Genomic DNA, 22,490 nt, shown 5'->3' with positions numbered 1-22,490 from the left:
TTCAATTTAAAAAGAACCAATAAGAACCAAATAACATTAGTGGTGACTCAAATAAGAACCAATAAACAATTGAATTGACACCTGAGATTTATTATAAAAATGTCGTAAATGCAGTATTTTTCAAGAAAGTAAATTTTCTTGCCCTACCACGTTGCCTTTCCCACATGTTGAACTTTAAGTTTCCACTCACTTTGCAAGATAACTAGATAATTTCCCGCGCTATGTCTGGATACTTTGCAAGTTCATTTGAAATCAATTTTTTTAAGACCTATTATAATACTCATTTTGTTGTATAATATTTATGTTTTACCAAAATATTACTGAATGTTTTGAAACTCAATTTTCTTAGATTATTTTTTATAAAAAAAATTGTCATAAAATTGGTTTCCAAATATTGAGTGGAATTACTCTACTAATCTAAAATTTTGAGGTTAAAATAGTCAAGTTTTTCGACATTTGTAGAACCATATTATATTATTTGTAGAGTTTATTTTTTAAATTGATTAAATGATTTTGAAAATTGAAATTTATAAATTTAAATTCAAAGCATAAAATACTTTCATATCCTAAATTTACAAAATTTTCAAGCAACCTCTCAAACACTTTCTCTACTGTTCCATTTTCACAACCAAATACTGAGCCACATATCTCAAACTAATATTTCATTATCTCAATAAAAGGAAATCATTTGTAAGTGCTGGCATATAGAAAATGTGATAAAATAAAAAAATATTGTTAAAAATATTTCCATTAATTTATTAAGATTTAATTGCCTTTAGCAAGGCTTCCAAATTAAAAAATATATATGTTAAAAAAAAAAAAAGCATGAAAAACACTCTAAAATCATCATTGACTTTTACTTTTATCGTCATGACTCATATTGATATTGCACTAAATAGCAGTAAAAAAAAAAAAAACTACAAAGGAACTTATAAATTATGAGTTCTAAAACATTATTTTTTAAAAAAAAAAACCTAATCTCATCAATAATCAATTAGAAGGTTTCTTTGTATTTCACTTTGTGGGGCCAGAGAATTTGTGATCCCGGCCCACTTTCCATTAGGGCCCAAGACTCGCGCCGAGGAGAGTCGTTGCCGAGGACATACAGTAAAAGTCCAAATGGCCTAGAGATGCAGCCAAGGATGACCCTGTCCTCGGCATCTCAAGGCCTAGAAGGGAAAAATGACACATCATCAAAGGCAGCTCCCAAAGCGCTCCCAGAAGAAAAGGCGAGTAGAATAGGACTCGCACGGGGGTACAGTGTGGGAGCGGTTCAAGGAAAAGACGTCATCTCCGCATTAAATGCGCCAACAAACGTCCTAACCATATTGATGGGAAAAGACTCATGAATAGTGTGGTTTCGGTTATTGCAACTAACAGAAAGTGGGAGAGGGCAGATGATGGGACAGGCACTCGAGTAGTTACCTGTCTGATCAACAGATGGAAGGTCAGGATCAACTGAGAGGGGCTATATAATGTAAGAACTCTTGAACGAGAGAGAGGACTTTAAAAAAAAACCATAGGAACCGAAAGTAAAAGGAATAATAAGAACATTAAGCTCATCGGACGAGGTCCAATGACCGGAGCCTCTCAGGCCGTGCTAGAGAGAAAGTCTTCTCGGACAAACTTAGTTCACCTCTATGCGACCATCATGAACATCATGACTAACAATTGTTCGGTGACCAAGGCCTAGCCTTTTAGTCCACTCTTTACAAATTTATTATTTGAGCCTTTAACATTCGAACCCAATAAACCAATTTGGGGTCGTTACAAATTGAGTCCTTACACACTTTGTTCTAAAACATAATTCATTTTTGGCTTTCCCACACCAAACACCCAAAGCAACCACAACCTTTACAGAACCCATACAGAACCCATAACTTTTGACCTCAGCATCGAAACTATAATCAGTCATCACTCAATAAAAAAACCAAGCCCTCTTCCTTGGTATAGTTAACTCATACGGGTTAAGATTAGAAAGGACGATAAAGTTGGAGTTAGGTAGGTGTTATTGAAAGGTTGAAGATAAATGACATCATTCTTGGTAGGAATGTATTTGAGATGAGATACATGAAGGGTTATGGGTCATATATAAAGGAGTAGAAGTGCAAGAGATTTATCTTGAAACATTGAACTAAAGAAAACAAAGAGCCTTATAAAGAATTCTTATTCTTTAATAGGAAAAATCTTGAAACATTGAACCAAAGAAACAAAAAAATCTCTATTTTTTTGTTCTTTATCTTATGACTTAAGAGTATTTTAAATTTTTTTTTTTCTAAAGAGTGCGCCACATGGCAGTACTTTATGCTTTCTCGCATAAGAATTCTCCATTTGGGTTTCAATATTTTGCATACTAAAGTACCCTCACACAAATTCTTAATTTTCTAAAATACCCCTATCTTTTAGTTAAATAATTTTAAAATTAAAAAACACAAACCAGTTAAAAGAATAATTTACTTTTTTTAAGTTTTAGGTTTTTTCATTTATCTTCTCCATCCAGCCTAAAACTTAGGAAACTATCTCTATCTCATTTTTAGGATCACGCATTGCACTTTTGAGGGTGATGCTGAGGTTGTTCTTAAAGCAATTTGGAAAAAAGACTCGACGCATCTAGTATATGGTCATGTCATCACTGATGTCCTATCACTAGCTACAGATTTCCAGTTTTGTAGTTTCTCTTTTGTAAAACGTATAGGCAATGTAGTTGCCCACTATTTAGCCAGAATTTCTAAGTCTGGTAATGAGCTCCAGGTTTGGTCTAATTCCATCCTTGAGGATTTAACTCCTCTAGTTGCTCGGGATTCATTGTTTTTCCATTCAATAATACATGGCCTTTAGGTCCGGTTTCCCAAAAAAAAAAAAATATATATATATATATCTCTATCTCATTTTTAAATATTATTTCAAATTACTTTACATATTTCTTAAAAAAAATACATACAGTTATTTATATATCACTTTTAAATATTATAATATTAAATCAAATAAACACTTATCAAAATAAAAAAAGAGTATTATTGCACTGTAAGAACGTGTGTGACAAGTTTAGTCTATATATTGATATTGATGGATTTGTTTTTATTAAAAAAAATAGGAAGAAAAAGAGAAGGGTAATTTTCCACCGTGTTTGACACTGCAATCCTCTCTGTATCAAAATTTTGGGCGACATTACAGGCTTACAGCTGGTATACGTTTGAAATTTGATGTTGACGAATAATTAAAATCGGGAAGAGTCAAAAAGTGGAAATAAAACAAGTAGAAAGACTTTAAGGTCAAGTGAAGTCTCCTCGTATAATGCCAATTGATATTTTGTTCACCTCAAAAAAAAAAAATTTTTGTTGATATTTTGTTTCAATATAAATGCATATGCCGTGGCCCTTGTTTATTAGCCTCCATTCCACCTGGTTCCTTATTTCACCAGCTTCTTGCTTTTCATTTTTCAAAACCAAATGACGCTCCACCAGACCAAAATTTGCGCATTTTGTTCTATACACCTTCGTGTGATTCTTCTGTTTTCCGCAAGTAGTCTCCTCTGCCTGCAACCCGTGGCCATTACTGCCACCGCTCCAACAAACGAGACTGATCGTTTGGCTTTACTCAAATTCAAAGAACTTATACCTCATGATCCATATGAGATATTGAGTTCGTGGAATGGCTCTATGCACTTCTGCAATTGGCATGGAATCACATGCGGCCGTCGGCACCAAAGGGTCACAGGCTTGGACCTCCAGGGCTACAACTTAGGTGGATCTATATCACCTGCTATTGGAAACCTCTCCTGTCTTAGGTTCATCGACCTCCAAAATAACAGCTTCTATGGCAAAATTCCACAAGAATTCGGTCATTTGTTCCGACTGCAACGACTCGATCTCAACAATAACACGTTGGGAGGGGAAATACCATCTAACTTGTCCATCTGCTCCAATCTCAGGTCGATACGTCTTTCTCTGAATAAGCTTACAGGGAAAATTCCAGAGGAGCTAGGCTCTTTAATGAGACTACAACGACTTGCGATTTTCACAAATAATTTGGCAGGAGGAATCCAACCTTCTCTCGGAAATCTTTCTTCGCTCAAATATTTCGATGTGGGGGACAATAATTTGGTGGGAAATATTCCAGATACCATAGGCCAATTAAAAGGCTTAGTATCGTTCTCAATTTGGGGAAATAAATTGTCAGGTACAATCCCTTCCTCTCTTTATAATGTGTCTTCTCTCCAAATGATTTCAGTTCCAGTCAACCAACTTAATGGCACACTTCCAGCCAACATAGGCCTCACTCTTCCTAATCTCCAACTACTTCTATTTGGTGCAAATATGTTCTATGGACCAGTCCCTACTTCACTATGTAATGCAACTCAGCTTCAAATGATTGATTTAGGTGAGAACAATTTTCTAGGATCAGTTCCAACTAATTTGGGAAATCTGTTGGGTCTTTACTGGCTAACTTTGGATGATAATCATCTTGGAAAGAGTTTACATTTCTTAACATCTTTGACAAATTGTAGTAAACTTAAAATGTTGGATATTGGTGCAAACTATTTCGCAAGTGTTTTGCCTACTTCTATATCCAACTTGTCAACCCAACTCACTGTATTATATGTAGGAGGCAATGGAATTTCTGGAACTATTCCTGCATCATTAGAGAATCTTGTTAACTTAATTGCTTTGGGCTTAGATCATAATTACTTCACCGGCATTGTTCCTACTAATTTTGGGAAGTTTCAAAAGATGCAATTATTAGCTTTAAGTCGAAACAGATTGTCTGGAGAAATACCAACCATCATAGGCAACCTTACTCAGTTGTTTAAACTTCTTTTAGAAGAAAACAGATTTGAAGGAACTATACCTCCAACTATAGTAAACTGCCAAAATTTGCAATACCTGGACATTTCACAAAATAACCTTGGTGGATCCATACCCCAACAACTTATTGGTCCTTCTTTCCCTGCACTAATATCCCTCAGTTTGTCACATAACTTGTTTACTGGCAAACTACCCTTTGAAGTAGGTGATTTGAAAAATATAAACATTTTGGATTTCTCTAACAATAATCTGTCTGGTGAAATTCCTACATCTATAGGAGATTGTTTGGTGTTGGAACTCCTTGACCTACATGGGAATTCCTTTGAAGGAGCAATACCATCATCTATGGCTTCTTTGAAAGGTCTTCAACTTCTAGATGTTTCACAAAACAACCTATCAGGATCCATTCCAAAGGGTTTAGAGAAGCTTCTTTATTTAGAAAATTTGAATCTTTCATTTAATAATTTTGAGGGTGAGGTACCAATTGAAGGAGTTTTCAAAAACACAAGTGTGATATCATTGGCTGGAAATACTAAACTCTGTGGTGGTATACCAAAATTGCAGTTGCCAAAATGTCCCGTAGAGGTCAGGAAACCAAGAAAATCATTTGGCTACAAGCTAGCAATTGTAATTATTTCCATTGTTCTATTTTTATTTTTGTTTTCATCAATTCTTGTTATTTATTGGATGAAAAAATCAAAAAAGAAATCACCTTCTATGTTTTCAACAATGGACCTCCTTCCAAGTGTTTCGTACCAAGACCTCTATCATGCAACTTGTGGATTTTCTCCGGATAATTTAATTGGATCTGGAAGTTTTGGCTCAGTATATAAAGGAACTCTTGATCAAGAAGAAAAACTAGTTGCTATAAAGGTCCTTAACCTTCAACACAAGGGAGCTTTCAAAAGTTTTATGGCCGAATGCAATGCATTACAAATTATTCGGCATCGAAATCTTGTTAAGATATTAACATGTTGCTCTAGCACAAATTACAGTGGGAATCAATTCAAAGCTCTAGTCTTTGAATTTATGGAAAATGGGAGCTTAGATATTTGGCTGCATCCTGAACTAGACAATGAAAATCAATCAAGGAACTTGAGCCTTCTTCAAAGAATAAATGTTGCATTGGATGTGGCTTCTGCAATAGATTATCTTCACAACCATTCTGTGCAACCAATCATTCATTGTGATTTAAAGCCAAGCAACGTTCTCCTTGACAAAGACATGGTTGCTCATGTAAGCGATTTTGGCTTAGCGAAGCTCCTCTCAACTGTTGATGATTCTTCTGAAAAGCAAACAAGTACAATTGGGATAAAGGGAACAATTGGTTATGCTGCTCCAGGTAATATCTTTACAATTCTTCTAGCTATATCCTTAAAGGCTTAAACATCTTTAAATTCTTTACCATTTTTTACATCTTTACAATTCTTTACAGATGTATTATTTTTGGCAATTACTGTACTACTATCGAAAGAGGATACTTAAATTCTCTCTCTCTCTCTCTCTCTCTCTCTCTCTCTCTCTCTTAATTTGCACCGATAGAAGCGCTGAGACTGAGTGCTGACTACCCATTGACTAAGCTTTGTATATTTGTTTTTCAAGCATTTATTTCCCCAAAACCATATGTTTGTGAAGACTGATTATAGCTTGTCAATTTTTTATAGCAAAATAAGTAGAGCTGGTCACAGACAAAACAGATCTGTGCTATATATAGTTTTGTGACATTTATTCATGTGTCCTATACTGAACAAGTTGTCAACAGACAATTCGAGTAACAGACAACAATAAGAAGTTAGGAACTACGTTGATTATTATTATTTGCTTGAATAAAAGAATAAGAACCATAAGTTTAGTTGAACATGGGAGCTGCCAAGGCATTCATACCTATGGTGTCCAACAAGTCCATACCAATTACAAAATATAATTTGATTAGATTATCCAAATCCAACCATTGACCATATTTTCCGTGCTACGTATAAATCATCAATGTTGCCTCCTTGACTCCTTCCAACAACCCTAAAGTAATTTTCTATTGTACAAATGATGAATGCTTCTAACTTGAAAATTTGAAATGATGGCTTCTATCTTCATGTTCTTGTTTTCAATTTCTTTATGCTTTTTTAATGAATCAAATGAAATTTCAGTTGCATTAAATTTCAAATATCACTATGAACAACAACTGCAAAATTTCCTTACAATCATAATTTGTAGAGTATGGCATGGGTGATAAGGCATCAATAGAAGGGGATGTGTATAGCTATGGAATATTACTACTGGAGATGTTCATAGGAAAGAGACCAACCGATGAAATGTTTAAAGATGGTCTCAATCTCCACAATTTTGCTAAGATGGGATTGCTAGAAAGAGTTGTTCAAATTGTAGACCCAATCCTTCTACCAAGAGAAGTTGATGTTGTGCGGACAGCAATAGTGGCAGCTAGAGAAGATAATAATGACAACGAAATTCAAGTAGACGAAGGAGCTCAAGATATTGCAAACCTGTGTCAAATGGATGCCAATGTGCATAAGTGCTTAGTCTCAATCCTTGAGATTGGACTTGCTTGTTCAATAGAGTCACCAAAAGAAAGAATGAAGATGAAGGAAGTTACCAGCGAACTGCATAGGATCAAAAAAGCCTTTCTTGGTTCTGGTATACTCCCTGGTGGACTTGGTAGAATCCAAGTTTAAGGTACTTTTATATATTTTTAAATTTGAATTTGCCTAAATAATAGAATCATCAATGACTGTCATCAGTTATCTCATAAAATTATTGAAGACCATTCTAAGAGTTATGAATTGGCCATTTAAGTTATATTTCTTTTGATTCCTATTAATTCTGCATAAATGCAAGTGTGGACGTCTTTTACTATTTTGATAAATGATCTTAATTGTCAAATTAGATTTTCCGACTAACATTTTCACCTTTTAAACACAACCTTATGAATGGTTCTTTCATATTCATTTATTTAAATGGTTTCATGCAGATGCAATTGTTGTTCTTGTGTGTACATTCATTGTTTTTTCTTATATAGTCCTGGAAATAACGAATATAACTAACTTTTTCCTTGGACTGCAGAGCATGAAACTACCAAAACAGATCAATGAAACCTCTTTCATGTCACTGTTGAGTATTTGTGTCATTGCGTGCTAGTTCAGTCTCATTTGTAGAAACATTCAGGGAATGATTTCCTCAAGGTATTTTCTTCTTTTAGATGACAATCCTACTTGTGTATGTGTATCTTGATAGTACAAGTGCATTGAACACTACTACTACAGGTTCTGGTATGGTGTATATGTATTCACTATTCAGCATAAAAAATAAAAAGTATACTGTGTTGTGTACTTGTGTATGTATGGTTTTTGTGTTCTATTGATAATTTATGAAGTTGCTGAAAGCCTTTTGTATTGGGAATATTGGTGACATGCTTTTATTTAAATTTGCATGCGTCCAAGTTTCTTCAATCATAGATTTTTTTTATTAAAATAATTTGATAGTTTACAACAAATGAGAGATGAGATTTGAACCTGATTCTCCTCATACAAAAAATGGAGGCAATGTCATTGAATATAAAGCTCTTGGCACTCCAAACATAGTTATTAAGGCATTTGAACCAAATGAAAGGGAGAAAATGGAATAACAAAACTGAAAGAAGAATTTAGACCATGTTAATTGATTTTAGATGAATTAAATCAACTTTTTTTTTTGGGGGTGGGGGGGAAATCAACTTTACACATTAAGGAATTAATGATCAAATTCAATTTCCGGTTATTTTACCACAGTAAAATATGTTTCCAAATAACCAATAATGCGATAAAGATTGACACAGCTATTTGGATAACATTGTGAGATTGAAAAACCATGGACGTATCGAAGGAGAAAAAAATTAAGTAAAATTCTTACATTATTTGTTCCTTAATGATCAAATTCAATTTCCGGTTATTTTACCACAGTAAAATATGTTTCCAAATAACCAATAATGCGATAAAGATTGACACAGCTATTTGGATAACATTGTGAGATTGAAAAACCATGGACGTATCGAAGGAGAAAAAAATTAAGTAAAATTCTTACATTATTTGTGCTTCATAAGTCAATGTAACCATTTATTTGATTTTAATTGGGCTTTTAAGATATTACAGTTAAAAAAACTATATCTAAATTTTACACGAACACAAAATGCTATCTGAAAGGAAGGTTATATTAATATAGAAGAAAGTAATATTTTCCTTCACCGATTCTTTTACAAAAAATAGCATCTCTTATATATATCGCGAAAGTGAGATGCAAGAATATAAAAACTAAAGTACTCAGGTTGTGCATTAGATGTCTTAGTTAAATAGTTAAATATTTAGGAGCGATGTAATCATGAGGAGAAAGAAAACAAAAGAAGAAAAATTACATTGATGAACAAAGAAAAGATAGATACATGGTGTGTCCCGACAAGTTGTATGAAGTTCACAATTCTAACTCACAGGTCACTTTCCAAAGTCTTGCAAAGAAAGTCGATGCCTTGTAGCGGTGGGTTTTATCATCGGGTTGCATTACTGCATTAATTATTAGCTTCACTTTATTTGATTGCTCCCAAACTAAATAACAGGCTTGACAGCAGCAGTTCGACTCAAAGACTTTTTAACACCCCATAATGGGCAAGACTTTTGTCCTACTTTACAAGACGCGTAATGAAAATCTCGTTGGCATTAGAAGTATTTCATTTTAAATTCCATATTGTATATCATGTGTCTTATTATTATTATTATTTTTTTTAACTTGAATGGTTTTTTTTTTTTTTTGCTGAATAACTTGAATTGTTCTATAAATAAAATAAAATAAAATTTTATATTAGGTTATGGTTGGTAGAACATAGATAAGAACACTCACATTAGAAGCAGGGGCAAAGTTGGGGGGCGGCGGGGGGTGTGTGAGAGAGAGGGCAATTGCCCCCCTACTCCTCTAAAAACTGCCTTGATAACTGCTATATGATGTGTATTTAAGTAGTTTGTCCCCTTTAGTGGAAAAAATAGAAAAAAAACACTCCTACTATCATGAAACAGCAAGAAAGAATGGAAAAAAAGCTTCTAAATTCTCTCACACAATCACATTTTCACCTATTTTACTATTCTTAAATAGTATTTTTTTGAAAGTGCAACTTTATATTAAAACTTAGTGTGCATCAAAGTACAAAGCTTCCAAGGCCGGTTGAGGAGATTCCTCCGGCCAAATCATATCCTCATTGATACATTGTGCAAAACGAGCTAGAGAGTGCGCCACGGAATTAGCTGAACGAGCCACACAGGATAGCGAAAGTACAGGTAGTCCCGTAGCCAGGCAGTTGACGTCGGAATACAGATGGCCCAACCTGGACTGGAACATGCGTGAGCTTGAAATGACGTTCATAACCACCGAGTTGTCTCCTTCAAGTATCAGCTCAGTGAAGCCCGAATCTGCAGCAAACTCCAACGCCTTCCTACAAGCCAAAACTTCCGCTTCCTCACTGTCAGAGATGGCCGGTCCTCTTGCAGAAAAAGCCGCCATAACCTCCCCACCATTATTCCGAATTACCACCCCGAAACCCGACGCCTCACCGTCCTGGAAGATGGCTGCATCAAAGTTGAGCTTGTAACTCAAGCCTGGCGGGGGAATCCATCTTGAGCTTCTCGCACTAACTGTCGACATAGCCAGCTGGACTTGGGACATTTTAAACTCCTCCAAGTATTCACCAGCTCTCTTCACCAGCCGAGAAGGGTCCTGAATCACTCCACCAAACGTCACTGTATTGCGCTGAGTCCATATAAGCCAAGCCTGTACAAAAAACAACTCCAGCTCCTCCCGTGACAGCTTCAGCATTAATTCCTCCACCAATTGCAGAAAATCATGTCCTTTCTGTAGCTTCCTCATGCTCCCAGCCCATATGTCTTGAGCCACGCCACATTCCCACAACACATGCAGCTCTGTTTCACTAGTACATTTACAGAGTACACATGTACTATCTTCAACTACATGTTTTTGAAGCAGGTTGGCCCGAGTAGGTAGAATGCCATGACAAGCCCGCCACACAAAGACTTTAATTTTATTTGGGATGTGCATCTGCCATATCTTTCTCCACACCAACTGACTATCTCCTGCCATTGAGCTTTCCCCCTGCATGCTTGCTTCCTTCCTGACTTTACATGCTACCTTATAACCAGACTTGACAGAATAGTCCTCATCTCTGTTAAAGAGCCAAAAAATAGAGTCAACCACGAATCTTCTACTAAGTGGGATTCTAAGGATTGCATCAGCATCTTCTTTATGGAACTTCATCTCTATCAAATTTTTATTCCAGGCACCAACATTCCAGTCTATTAGTTCCACCACCCTCCATTCCCATTCTACCTCCTGTGGTTGGTGAATCACCATGTTACTAGGATGATTCGGTATCCACTTCTCTGCCATAACTCTAATATCAACTCCAGTTCCCACCCGCCAGCAACATCCATTTTTCAGAATTTCTTGAGCAGCTAGAATACTTTTCCAAACATACGAGCTGTTGGAAGCATCTTTAGCCTCCAAGAAACTGCACCTTGGAAAGTACCTAGCCTTGAAACAAGCATATACCAATGAACCTGTATCCTGGATCAGCCTCCATCCTTGCTTGGCAAGCATTGCCAAATTAAAGCACCGAATGTCCCTAAATCCCATGCCCCCTTCTCTCTTTGGCTTAGACATCGAATCCCAACTCTTCCAATGGATCTTCCTTTCATCACCCACCTGACCCCACCAAAATCGAGCACACATAGCATTGAGTTCATTGCAGAGCTTCAGAGGTAAAAGAAAAACCCCCATAGTGTATGTGGGGATAGATTGAGCTACAGCTTTTATTAGTACCTCCTTCCCCGCCCTCGACAACAGTTTACCCTTCCAACCCTGGAGCTTTTTCCAAATTCTATCCTTGAGAAAGGAGAAAGTTTGATATTTAGATCTACCAATCAAGGTTGGTAGCCCTAAATAAGATTCAAATCTTGCAACTTCCTGTACCCCTAACATGTTTTTAATCTCTTCCCTGTGCCTTGCTTCAGTATTGCTGCTAAAATAAACGGAAGACTTTTCCAAATTTATGCATTGCCCTGAAGCTGAAGCATACAACTCCAAGATCTCCATCAACCCCTGCACCTCTCCTCGGTTTGCCTGGCAGAATACTAGAGAATCATCTGCAAATAGAAGGTTAGAAATACAGGGAGCACTTCTGCAAATGGACATCCCATGAATCTGCCCCTCCATCTCAGCTTTGGCCAGAAGTGAAGTAAACCCCTCTGCACATAGGAGAAACAAATAAGGAGATAATGGGTCTCCTTGTCGGATCCCCCTAGATGGAGAGATATTACCAAAGGGTTTACCATTAATACATACAGAGAAAGAAGGAGTGGTAACACAAGACATGACCCGATCAATCCAAATCAAAGGAAACCCCATCTTTTCCATAATGCCTTTAAGAAAGGCCCACTCAACCCTGTCATAAGCTTTACTTATGTCTAGTTTCAGAGCAATAGAGCCCTTTTTTCCTTTTTTACGAAAATGCATGGCATGTAAACATTCATAAGCCACCAAAATATTATCAGTTATAAGGCGGCTGGGAACAAAGGCACTCTGGGTCGAAGAGATTATCTGGGGAAGAATTTGTTTCAGTTTGTTGGCTAGGACTTTAGAAATGATTTTATATATGACATTACAAAGACTGATAGGTCTATAGTCAGACATTTTTTCTGGGGATTTGATTTTTGGGATCAGAATAATATGTGTATAATTCACAGCAGGGTCCATATTTCCAGAATTTAGAAAATCTAATACCGCTACAACAACATCATCACCAACAATATTCCAAAATTTTTGGTAAAAAAGTGCATTCATACCGTCGGGTCCAGGAGCCTTTGTTGGTCCCATTTGGAACAACGCTGCTTTGATCTCATCCACACTGTAATCCCTGGTCAAAAACTCCTTCATATCTTCAGTGATTTTTTGTTGAACGGCATTCAAACACTCCTCCATCCGGTCACATGTACCTGCTGTAAACATCCTCTCAAAATAACTGGTGGCTACCTGACCAATATCTGATATGTCTTCCACCCACCTATTGTCTTGTGTTCTTATACCCTGAATCAAGTTTCTCCTTCTTCTATTTGATGCCTTAGAGTGAAAAAATTTCGTGTTCTTATCCCCATGCTTTAGCCATGAGATCCTTGAGCATTGTGCCCAATAAATCTCTTGCTTCATTAAAAGATCATCCAGCTCCTTACTTATTGCTAAGAATTCAACCTTACTGTCATCCGTTGACTCTTCCTTGTTGAGGTCTTCCACTCTTTTTTGGAGAGTTTTGATTCTCTCTGTATCAGGGTGGGTTCTGGTGGAGCCCTATGCATGCAGGTCCATTCCACATCTTGAAATTCTCTCCATTATTCCGTTCAAACCCGAGCATAGTCCAACCGGTTTTGTCCAAGCCTCATGAACCATTGCTTCACAGTCCTCCCACAGTAACCATGACTCTTCAAACTTGAATGGTCTTGGAACCCTTGCACCACTGCTTCTAGAAGTTCTAACCTGCAAAAGTATTAGTGCATGGTCAGAAGCATGTGAAACAAGATGATGAACCACACTTGCCGAAAATTTCATTTTCCAACTTTCTGTTGCTACTGCACGATCTAAGCGCTGCCTAGTGTTGGCCAATCCAGGACGTTTGTTATTCCAGGTGAAAGGATACCCAACAAACCCCAAATCAGTTAGGTGACACTTTTCCAAAGCTTCCTTGAACTCATCCATTTGGCTGTATGGAGGTGCCCGAGCACTCTGTTTCTCATGCAAATGCAAAATGGCGTTGAAATCCCCTATGCACATCCACGGACCCTCTACGAAAGACATCAAATGATGGAGTAAAGCCCACGACTTGGATTTCTGTGAAGAATCTGGCCAGCCATAAAAACCAGTCATGTACCACACAAAACCGTCCTCCTCCCTCACCCTTGCTAAACTGTGGTTTTGTGTAAAATTGATAACATCCACGTCCACTCCATGTTTCCAGATCAGAGCTAAACCGCCTCCAGAATTTGGGTTTTTCACAATGATTTGATTGGGAAATGGCAGGTCCTTACAATGCTTCTTATAACCTTTCTTGTCCAGCCTTGTTTCCATAAGGAAACAAATATTGGGAGCTTGATCCTTCACCATTTTGTGAAGGCTTCGAACTGTCCAAGGGTTCCCAAGCCCTTGGCAGTTCCAGCTCAGCAGCTTCATTGTGATCGGCAAGGGTGATCGAACACCCCTGCCGCTGAATTCAGTGAATGGTCATCTTGGAGTTTCCCCCGTTTCATCCTCTGTTTCGCGTTCCTTTCTGCAACTTCCTCTCCCCCCAACTGGGCTGGTCCTCTCTTCCCCAAAGTTGGAAAGGATTGAACCACATCTCCATTTTCTAGCCCACAGTCCATCCGAGGAATTCTGGTCCATTTGGCCGTGGGCTTTGCCGGCCCAAGCTGGACATTCTCCGTCACGTGCTCAGCAGGAATGGACACTTCCTTATTAACGTCATTAGAATTTGAATGCACCAAGTTAATATCCCCATGATTCGCGTCACAGTATCCGTTTCATATCTATCCCTTCCTTCATGCACGGCATTAAATTCCTGAAAATCCGGGACTGTTTCCGTATTGTCATTCATTCCATTTACGTAACCGTTACCACCCTTAGGGTTAGCTGAAGCTATCCCTTGCGCCGCCGGTGTCTGCGACGCCTCACCGGTACCATGTTGAGAGGATACCGGACCCTTGTTTTTGTTACTCGGAACAGAGCTCGACGGCCCCTGTTTTACTGGAGAACCGGTACGTAATCCCCCGGCCCTCAGCCAGTCACCATACGGACACTCCACCTCTCCCACATTCTTCGTTGCAGCGTAGAAGCTTGTGCCTAGTGTCGTGTCCTAGTAAGCCACAATAGTGGCAAAACAATGGCATTCGTTCGTACTTAAAATTAACCCAATACTTCACTCCATCCGACCCAGCAATAAGACCACCCCGTCGAACCGGTTTAGAGAGTGGAATAGATACTCTCACTCTCATGAACAATCTCTGGCCTTCATGTTTCAGCTTCTTCTCAACCTCCTCCACAATACCTATTTTGCTCCCCACCGCTTTAGCCACCGTAGGAGATGTCATATCAAACGGGGCATCCCATATCTGGACCCACATAGAGATCGAGTCAAACTTCACATTCCTCGCCGTCATACCCATCCTCCATCTGGCTAGCAAGAGTGCTTGGTTATCAAAAGTCCAAGGCCCACTTTTGAGTATTCTCTCCATATCAAACTCTTCTTGGAATTTGAATTGGAGAAGATTTGATCCCACCTCCACGAACTGAACCCGATCCTCCAGATCCCAGGCCTTCTTCAACGTGGAGATAGCTGCCCTTTTGTTGAAAGATTTGCACGTTAGAAATTTTCCTATCAAGCTCAGGGTGCAACTCTCTATCTCGTCCTTTCTTCCCTCATCTGCAATCTCTATTACTTCTTCCTCTTCATTAGTTAATTTCATGTTTTCCAATCCATTGATCACGTCGTCTGCCATCCTTTCTTCTCAAGAGTAATTGATCCTCAGCAAAACTTTACAAAACAAGAAAGAAAGCAACCCTTAGAAAAAGATTCTAAGGGAGGTAAAGCTCGTTAGACGAGAGGGAAAGCTCCTACTGAGAGGAGAGAGTGGCCGTAATACGATTTTTTAAAGCTTATTTACCGATTACTTATTTTTTAAAGCTTATTCTTAAATAGTATTTATTTCAAGTAGTTTTGATCTTGTCCCATCCATTATACTATTTACGGTATTTTCTTATTATAATTATAATGCTATAAAGTATGGATATAACTTTTTTTCACGATAAATTTCACAATTGTGAAAATAGTTAATTGTAAAGGGTAAACAACTTACATTGATGAACCCATTACTTTATTTCCTTCACAACTCACAGTCCACTATTTTAACAATTATAAAATTTATTGTGAAAAAGTTGTGTTTGTATGACAATTCAATTAGTAGGTTCTATAGTTAACTTTTGTAGATTGATTTATTTTTTTAATTTATTTTAAGTAATCAAATTATGTCTAAATTTTATGTATTTAAATTAATTTCTCACTTTGATTGTTAGTAACTGTGATTGATTATTTTTGTTTCTTTGTTTTATTAATATGAAATATATACTTGTAGTTATAATTGTCTATTTATTTTGTTTTTATTATCGATTAATATTTTTAGATTAATTTTGTTTTCAGTATTGCTTTTCAATCTTGCCCCCCTCAAACTGAAATCCTGGCTCCGCCACTGATTAGAAGAGATAATTTTTATGTCGTTACTTTAATTTGTTTATATCCTATCATAAGGGTGCATTTGTATAAATTATTAGGAAACTGTGTTTTGAATTTAAATTGATCAACATTTGTAAAATAAAAAATAAATTTAAAAAAAAAAAAAAAAACTATAAGGAGTTATAGTTACAAAACAAAATTTTAAGTTTTAAAAATGCTATTATAAATTTTGATCTCCCAAAACACCTTACTAAACACATCCTTAATCCAATCCAAACCACAACGACTGAATCTGAGACTTTGAGTCTTGGTCTTCGACCACGGCACCTCATTATCTCCCAAATTAGGAAAAATTACAAGATGTTGTTAGGTGGTTGACTCCGATTGATATCATCCTCATACGTGATAATTGGCCTACATTTCTCAATAATGATATCTTGGATTATATGATTAATTTTCAAATCAATTACTATATTGCTATTACTTTTCCACGTTGCCATGCATGTAAAATAATTTTCAAAGATGAAACTAAATTACATAGACTTGTGTCCTATTCTATGTTACAAGACGTGGTTTAATTTGCTTGCATAGTGTAATTAGAGCTCCGCTATTGGGCAGACAGCAGTCAAGTTGGAGAATAAGTCAATAATAATCCAAACCATAATGGCTAGGACTGATATTGGGTCGGGTCGGGTTTACTGTGACCCAAAACCCGACCCGATAGAAATTGGGTCTGGGTGTCTTAAACCCGACCCGAAAATCGGGTCTGAAATTGGGTCGATTTTTCGGGTCTCGGGTTGGACACCCTTTTTTTTTTAGCTGCTCATATCCCTTTTTTTTTTTTTTTTTAATATATATCCTTTTTTTTAAAATATATATTGCTAGCTGCTAATACCCTCCATATCAAAGCTATTCACATTGAGCAGAACATGAAGAGTTATACCGCGCCTTTGTGCTGTATTGATATATATTACACAATTACATTGACACCAAATTTCTGTAATAAGTTCCAATGGAGGGAGAGCAAGAACTGATACATTGATTCTCTACAAAGGAGCATGCCATGCATGTCAATGCAATTTACTTGCATCAAATTTCAATCTAATCACCCAGAAAACACAAACTCTAAATAGAACCAACCAAAATAATACCAATCAACAAAACAGATTATAATCCAAATAACAATTCAACCAGCTAAAATTCAGATACTTCAACAAAAAAGAGAGAGCCTCAAACCAAATAACACAAAAAGGGCCAACCCACATACACAAACAAAGAAATTTTTAGATAACAAAAACGAGGCCAAATGACAAAATGGGAAAGATCAATCCATGGATTAGTCTAAGTTGGTGTACATTATCCTGGTCAACTTCACGCATTATATCTTCTAGCTGAACATCTTCTAAGCCAAACTGCTCACAGGCCTGTTGTAGTTCATCTGCAGTGATGTATCCACTCACATCTTTGTCAAAGTATGAGAAGGCTGCAAACAAATGATCCTCCCTCTGGACCTTGTTTAGATGGAGCATAGCTGCTACAAACTCTCCATAGTCTATGGTACCACTGTTGTCAAAATCTGCCTGAAATGTTTTATAAGAACAGGGAAGTTTGGTCAAAACAAAATAGTATAGAAAAAACTAAACTACTAAGAACTTCAGTGATCCAAGGTGAAAACAAGAGCACTCTATATTTATATAGTTGCATGGACACATGTAGTTATTTATAATTAGACTTGGTCTTCTTAGTCCATATACTCATTCAAAGCCACCTTGGACAAGTTAAGCTAATTTTGTTATTGTCAGCAAGAAGAACTTAACTTGAACAGAGTAATTGGATAAAGCCTATGAGATGTCAATGATAATTCAGAGCCTATGAGCAATAAATCTGAAAGTGATGCCATATTGGATAAAGCAGGCTGCACTTACAAAGGACTTCAGACAATAACAATGGGATATGGCATCAATGCAGGAAACTTAGGGATCACTGGAAGTAGGGTGGAAGCCCTTCTAGTGGATGCTACTACTCATGACAGAATGGATGAAAAAATAAACCAACCAGAAAATTTTGATAGCAAGCCTGACTCATAGTCTTATAATTGCACTTACTTATATCACACACATATATATATACATGTTAGACATCTCCCAGAGGTCCTACATACACACATTGATATTCGATCCTCGAAACTTTTTAAATTCAACACCAGGTTTACATAATTTACGAAACATTAATGCATTCAAAATACATAAGTATGCTTCCAAGAAACAACTTGTATCAATAAAATCAGGAAACATTTTCCTAGAAAAGTTTAAACTTGTCCTCCAGATTTTCCGTGCAAATAAAATATTTGTCATTGTCCAGTTTAAACTTGCATTCTATTTGTCAAGTCACTATTTTCAATCAAATAGTTAATGACACAGACATTTTTTTACATAAACTTTAAAATATAAAAACTAAAATAAAAAACAGACACTAACAACACAAACCCATTAGTCCCTGTTTGCATGCTAAGAAAAATAACACAATAAAACAACATAACATCACAGAAAACACAAAACCCCACCAACCCATCAGATCCAAAGTAGTTCTTTTTCATCATTATGAAAAGGGTTGTTCCTAAAAGATGTAAAAACTCCCAAAATCAGAGACTAAGACAAGGAAATTAAGAAGAAGAAAAAAAAAAAACCCAACAAAGAGAAGGATGAGTGGATGACTTACACTGTTACACACGTAGAGAGAACTCAGTGAGAGAGGCAGAAGAGCACAGCTCTTATCAGTTCCCACATCACAAAACCTGGAAAAAAAAAAAAACGATTATGTTAAAAACCTGAAAAAAAATCGAAATGGGTCCTTAAAAAAACGATTCAAGCCAAACCCACATCACAAAACGCAAGAAAATCAAACCCAAACAGGATATTCACATAGAAAAAAACCCTAAAATCTGAAAGTATTAAAAACCCAACTAAATTAACAAGAAACAGAGATAACAAGAAACAGGTTTAGCTATTTATTCAACTTACACAGAGACAAAGCTTTAAACTGAGCGAATGGGGATGAGGTTTGAGGAATAAAGAGAGAGCTGAGGGAGGTGGAGAGCTGAGGGTTTTTCTCAAAAGAAAAATCGGTTCAGACTTATATATTTATATGACCCGACGCCCGACCCGATACCAACCCAAACCCGAAAATAACCAAAAATAAGACCCGAAACCCGACCCGAATATCCTCAGACACGACCAAAACCTTTCTGTTCGGGTCGGGTCGGTCGGTTTTTCGGTTGATCCGGGTCCATTGCTCACTCCTAATAATGGCTAAATCTGGGGAAAGCACTAAATGGATCGACTCATTTCTTGGATTGTCTCATCCGTGGGATCCACAAAGGGAATCCACCATTCACATGAGACAATATGGTGGACAATATGGTAAGTTCCCCAAATAAATACTTTATTCCATCTTTTAAAAGTAGGCATGAATGTTTTGAAGAGTAGAAGAAATTAAAAAAAAAAAAAAAAAACTAATGAAAAAAGAATAATTATATGAAATGGTGTTGTGGAATATACAATTAGATGTGACTTAAAAAAAAAAAAAAGTAATATTATGTTTATAATATTTTCTCAATATATTTTAAGTGGCAAACTTTACTGGTGAGAAATAAAAGTAAAGTCAATAAAATATTATGAGCATAAGTTTTTTTTTTTTTTTGAGAGAGAGTATTTCAATTTTTGATGTCTGTTTCTAATAATAACTTTTTATCATCAGACCAAAATATTAATCAATTTTTTGTATAAACGAAAATTGAATTCCAAATCTTTTATACAACCATAAAAAACTTTAATAGATTTTATGAATATAAGCCTTGACCAGTTAAAAGAGACAAAATAGTTCCTTATCCTAAAACATTGAAGAAATTTTACACAAACCAACACCAACCATATAAATGTCGTGTCAATAATAATATCGTATTGATTTTCCATTTTCCATCCACTGCTTTCTTGGCAGCTGCCCTAGTAACACCTTACAAATTAAGGTCCCACCCCCTAGTTAGGTCCCTAATCCCTATTTATAGTTTACAGGGAGCATGCAAATCTTATAGAGGCTCACCCTCTCAGTCCCTCACGTAGCTAGATAGCCTCAAATTAATTACTGCTCTTACGAAATGAATCAAGACCAGCCCAACCAAGACAGTAATACAAGAAATGCTCTTTTAGTTGTGGCTACTTTGATTGCTTCCGTGACCTTCCAAGCAGGAGTCAACCCTCCTGGTGGGGTTTGGCAAGAAAACCCACCCCCCGATCTTGCTCCTCCTCCTGCTGCTACTACTATCAATACGAACCCAAGCCTTCTCAGCCCTCATAATTATAGGGATACACATAAACCTGGAAAGTCCATTTTAGCTAATAATAGGATATCCTATGGCGTTTATATTGTCTGCAACACTGCAGCGTTTTCTACGTCGGGTTACATGATTGGATCTCTGGTCGAAGTATCAGGAAGCTTTAAAGTATTGGTGCGGGTTGCCCTATTTTTCATGGGAGCCACCTACAGTGCTTCAGTCTTGGCTGTGCTGCCAGATCATGGACCTCTTAATACTTGCTTATTGTTTATCGCACTTCTTGTACCGTATTTAGCTTTGTCTGCAAGAGGTATTTGGATGTATATTAAGGCAGCATGGGCTAGACATATTCGCTCTTCTTGAACCGGTAGGGTTGTTATTGCATACTCCGGGAGAAGGAGGGAGCATACTCTCTCAGAATATGTATACAATAATTTTCTTAGTAAAAGCTTAAGGGTTTGTCCATGGGGGATTGGTTAAAAGTGAGTTTGGGCTTGATTGCAATGTTCTATAATTTTGGTTTGGCTGGAATTTGAGCTAAAAGGTTTGTTATAACTAATAATAAGGCCATCTGTATCCCTGGGTTTGGTGAAAAGTGAGTTTGGGTTTGATTTGCAATATTTTGTTATTTTGGTCCTGTTATTATCCCGCTGACTAGTGCTTCCTGGTCCGCATTATACATTAGAGAGAAAATATTTCCAAAATTTGTGCAGTGCATAAACTGTCTGAAATACAGAGTCAAATTAAAACATATTGCAAGCATTCAAAAATCAATTATATCATAATCTGGTAAGTATATGATAAGCACCTAACACAAAAACTGTCTTTCCTCAAAAGTCAAAACTCGGTACAAAATACTTTCAAAAGCAACAACAGGCGCTTAAGATGCCAACCAATCAAGCTGAAGATAACAATATGCAAATGAAGGACATAAGTTTGAAACAACCATAGCAATAGCAAAACCCAATAGACATGAAAGACAAGCATCAAAGCAGATTACCAAATCCAACAGCTTACAAATGATCAGAAAAATTAGCAAAAACACAAAGCGAATTGACAACCTGAAAGAAATGGCAATTTTCTTATAGTAAATTCATAAAATAAATAAACAATAGTCAATCTCAGCAAATCAAAGTACTGGTGTTATGCTTCATTTTCACTTGGGGTTCAAGGTCCAACAACTTAACCAAATATACCAAAGGTCCCATTACTAATATACTCAAACTAAATATCAAACCAATTCTAATATACTGATCAAATTGTGCTAAAAAAAAAAGAATAACCAATAAACAAAATCAGAGAGAAATTTAGAATCCCATGACTGCTTTCCACATTCAATCAGATTTACTAAAATAATAGTGACAGATTTAAACCAACAACAAAAAAGATTCAGTCATTAATTGTACATTCAAGAACCACAACATGAATGTTCAAATGCTCCATTATATTGTGTGGATATTCAATGAACATCTTTGATAGAGCTTTGGGGAACAAAGTGCCTGTTTTAAAAACAAAAAAAAATCATGCACTCTATGGGTCCAATACATTTGTTAGGCTCAATTAATCTCATGGTATGTTTTGACAACCATATACATTATCCTCATCTAAAAAAAAAAAAATTCTTGAACAATTATCAAACAGAGACGCAGTAGAGAAATTGCAAAACAACAAAAAAGCTAATATCTAGCATATGCTGGGAATAAAGAAAGGAAAAAAGAAAAGAAAAAAAGAAACATAGTAGACAATAGACAAATATAGAGAGAACAAAGACTATAGAGAGTAGGATGGCTGACAATCTGACATAATCTGACATACCTGGCCTTTCTTGGGCTTTCAATGGTCATCCATTTGCGATTTGAAGGGATTGAGCTAAATGGATCCATCATTTATGGTTGAAAATATTGAAACTTTTAGATCTGAAAGAGAGTTAAAAAAAAAAGGGGGGGGGTGTTTTCTTCTTGAATGATTTTGCCCAGGATTGTCTAACGAGGGCTTAATCCGTGGTTTTCAAAGAGTAAATTAGTGAATCGATGAGATGGCA

The 22,490-nt window shown here is 36.5% G+C and overlaps 2 protein-coding genes and 1 long non-coding RNA gene across 3 annotated transcripts; 1 reads left to right on the top strand and 2 right to left on the bottom strand.

The window, feature by feature from the left end:
- Positions 1–3,401: 3,401 nt before the first annotated feature.
- Positions 3,402–8,100, top strand: LOC115955158 (probable LRR receptor-like serine/threonine-protein kinase At3g47570). The gene is made up of 3 exons (XM_031073211.1): positions 3,402–6,147; positions 7,017–7,493; positions 7,881–8,100. The coding sequence occupies exons 1-2, from the start codon at positions 3,450–3,452 to the stop codon at positions 7,490–7,492; spliced, it is 3,174 nt and encodes a 1,057-aa protein (XP_030929071.1). The 5' UTR covers positions 3,402–3,449; the 3' UTR covers position 7,493; positions 7,881–8,100.
- Positions 8,101–9,965: 1,865 nt separating this feature from the next.
- LOC115957168 lies at positions 9,966–14,066 on the bottom strand. Its single transcript, XM_031075386.1, has 3 exons — positions 13,437–14,066; positions 13,287–13,376; positions 9,966–13,190 (listed from the first exon to the last, which is right to left on the bottom strand). Exons 1-3 carry the CDS (start codon positions 14,064–14,066, stop codon positions 9,966–9,968), a joined length of 3,945 nt encoding a protein of 1,314 aa, XP_030931246.1.
- Positions 14,067–17,056: 2,990 nt separating this feature from the next.
- LOC115957910 lies at positions 17,057–19,222 on the bottom strand. The gene is made up of 3 exons (XR_004084423.1): positions 19,140–19,222; positions 18,838–18,913; positions 17,057–17,699 (listed from the first exon to the last, which is right to left on the bottom strand). It is a non-coding gene; the product is annotated as an uncharacterized LOC115957910 (long non-coding RNA).
- Positions 19,223–22,490: the final 3,268 nt, after the last annotated feature.

Source organism: Quercus lobata, chromosome 8 (genome assembly GCF_001633185.2).
Source record: "Quercus lobata isolate SW786 chromosome 8, ValleyOak3.0 Primary Assembly, whole genome shotgun sequence".
Classification (NCBI taxonomy): Eukaryota; Viridiplantae; Streptophyta; class Magnoliopsida; order Fagales; family Fagaceae; genus Quercus; species Quercus lobata.
The sequence above is the reverse complement of the archived record's forward strand: the minus strand, read 5'-3'. Positions and strand labels throughout refer to the sequence as shown.

Bases quoted from the DNA above. Each gene is read 5' to 3' on its own strand.
- LOC115955158 (XM_031073211.1), top strand. From the start codon at position 3,450: ATGACGCTCCACCAGACCAAAATTTGCGCATTTTGTTCTATACACCTT. The intron at 6,148-7,016 runs GTAATATCTTTA...CATAATTTGTAG, and splicing joins AATTGGTTATGCTGCTCCAG to AGTATGGCATGGGTGATAAG.
- LOC115957168 (XM_031075386.1), bottom strand. From the start codon at position 14,066: ATGAAGCTGCTGAGCTGGAACTGCCAAGGGCTTGGGAACCCTTGGACA. The intron at 13,377-13,436 runs GCAAGTGTGGTT...ATACTTTTGCAG, and splicing joins GTTGGAAAATGAAATTTTCG to GTTAGAACTTCTAGAAGCAG. The intron at 13,191-13,286 runs GTTCATGAGGCT...CTGCATGCATAG, and splicing joins GGGAGGACTGTGAAGCAATG to GGCTCCACCAGAACCCACCC.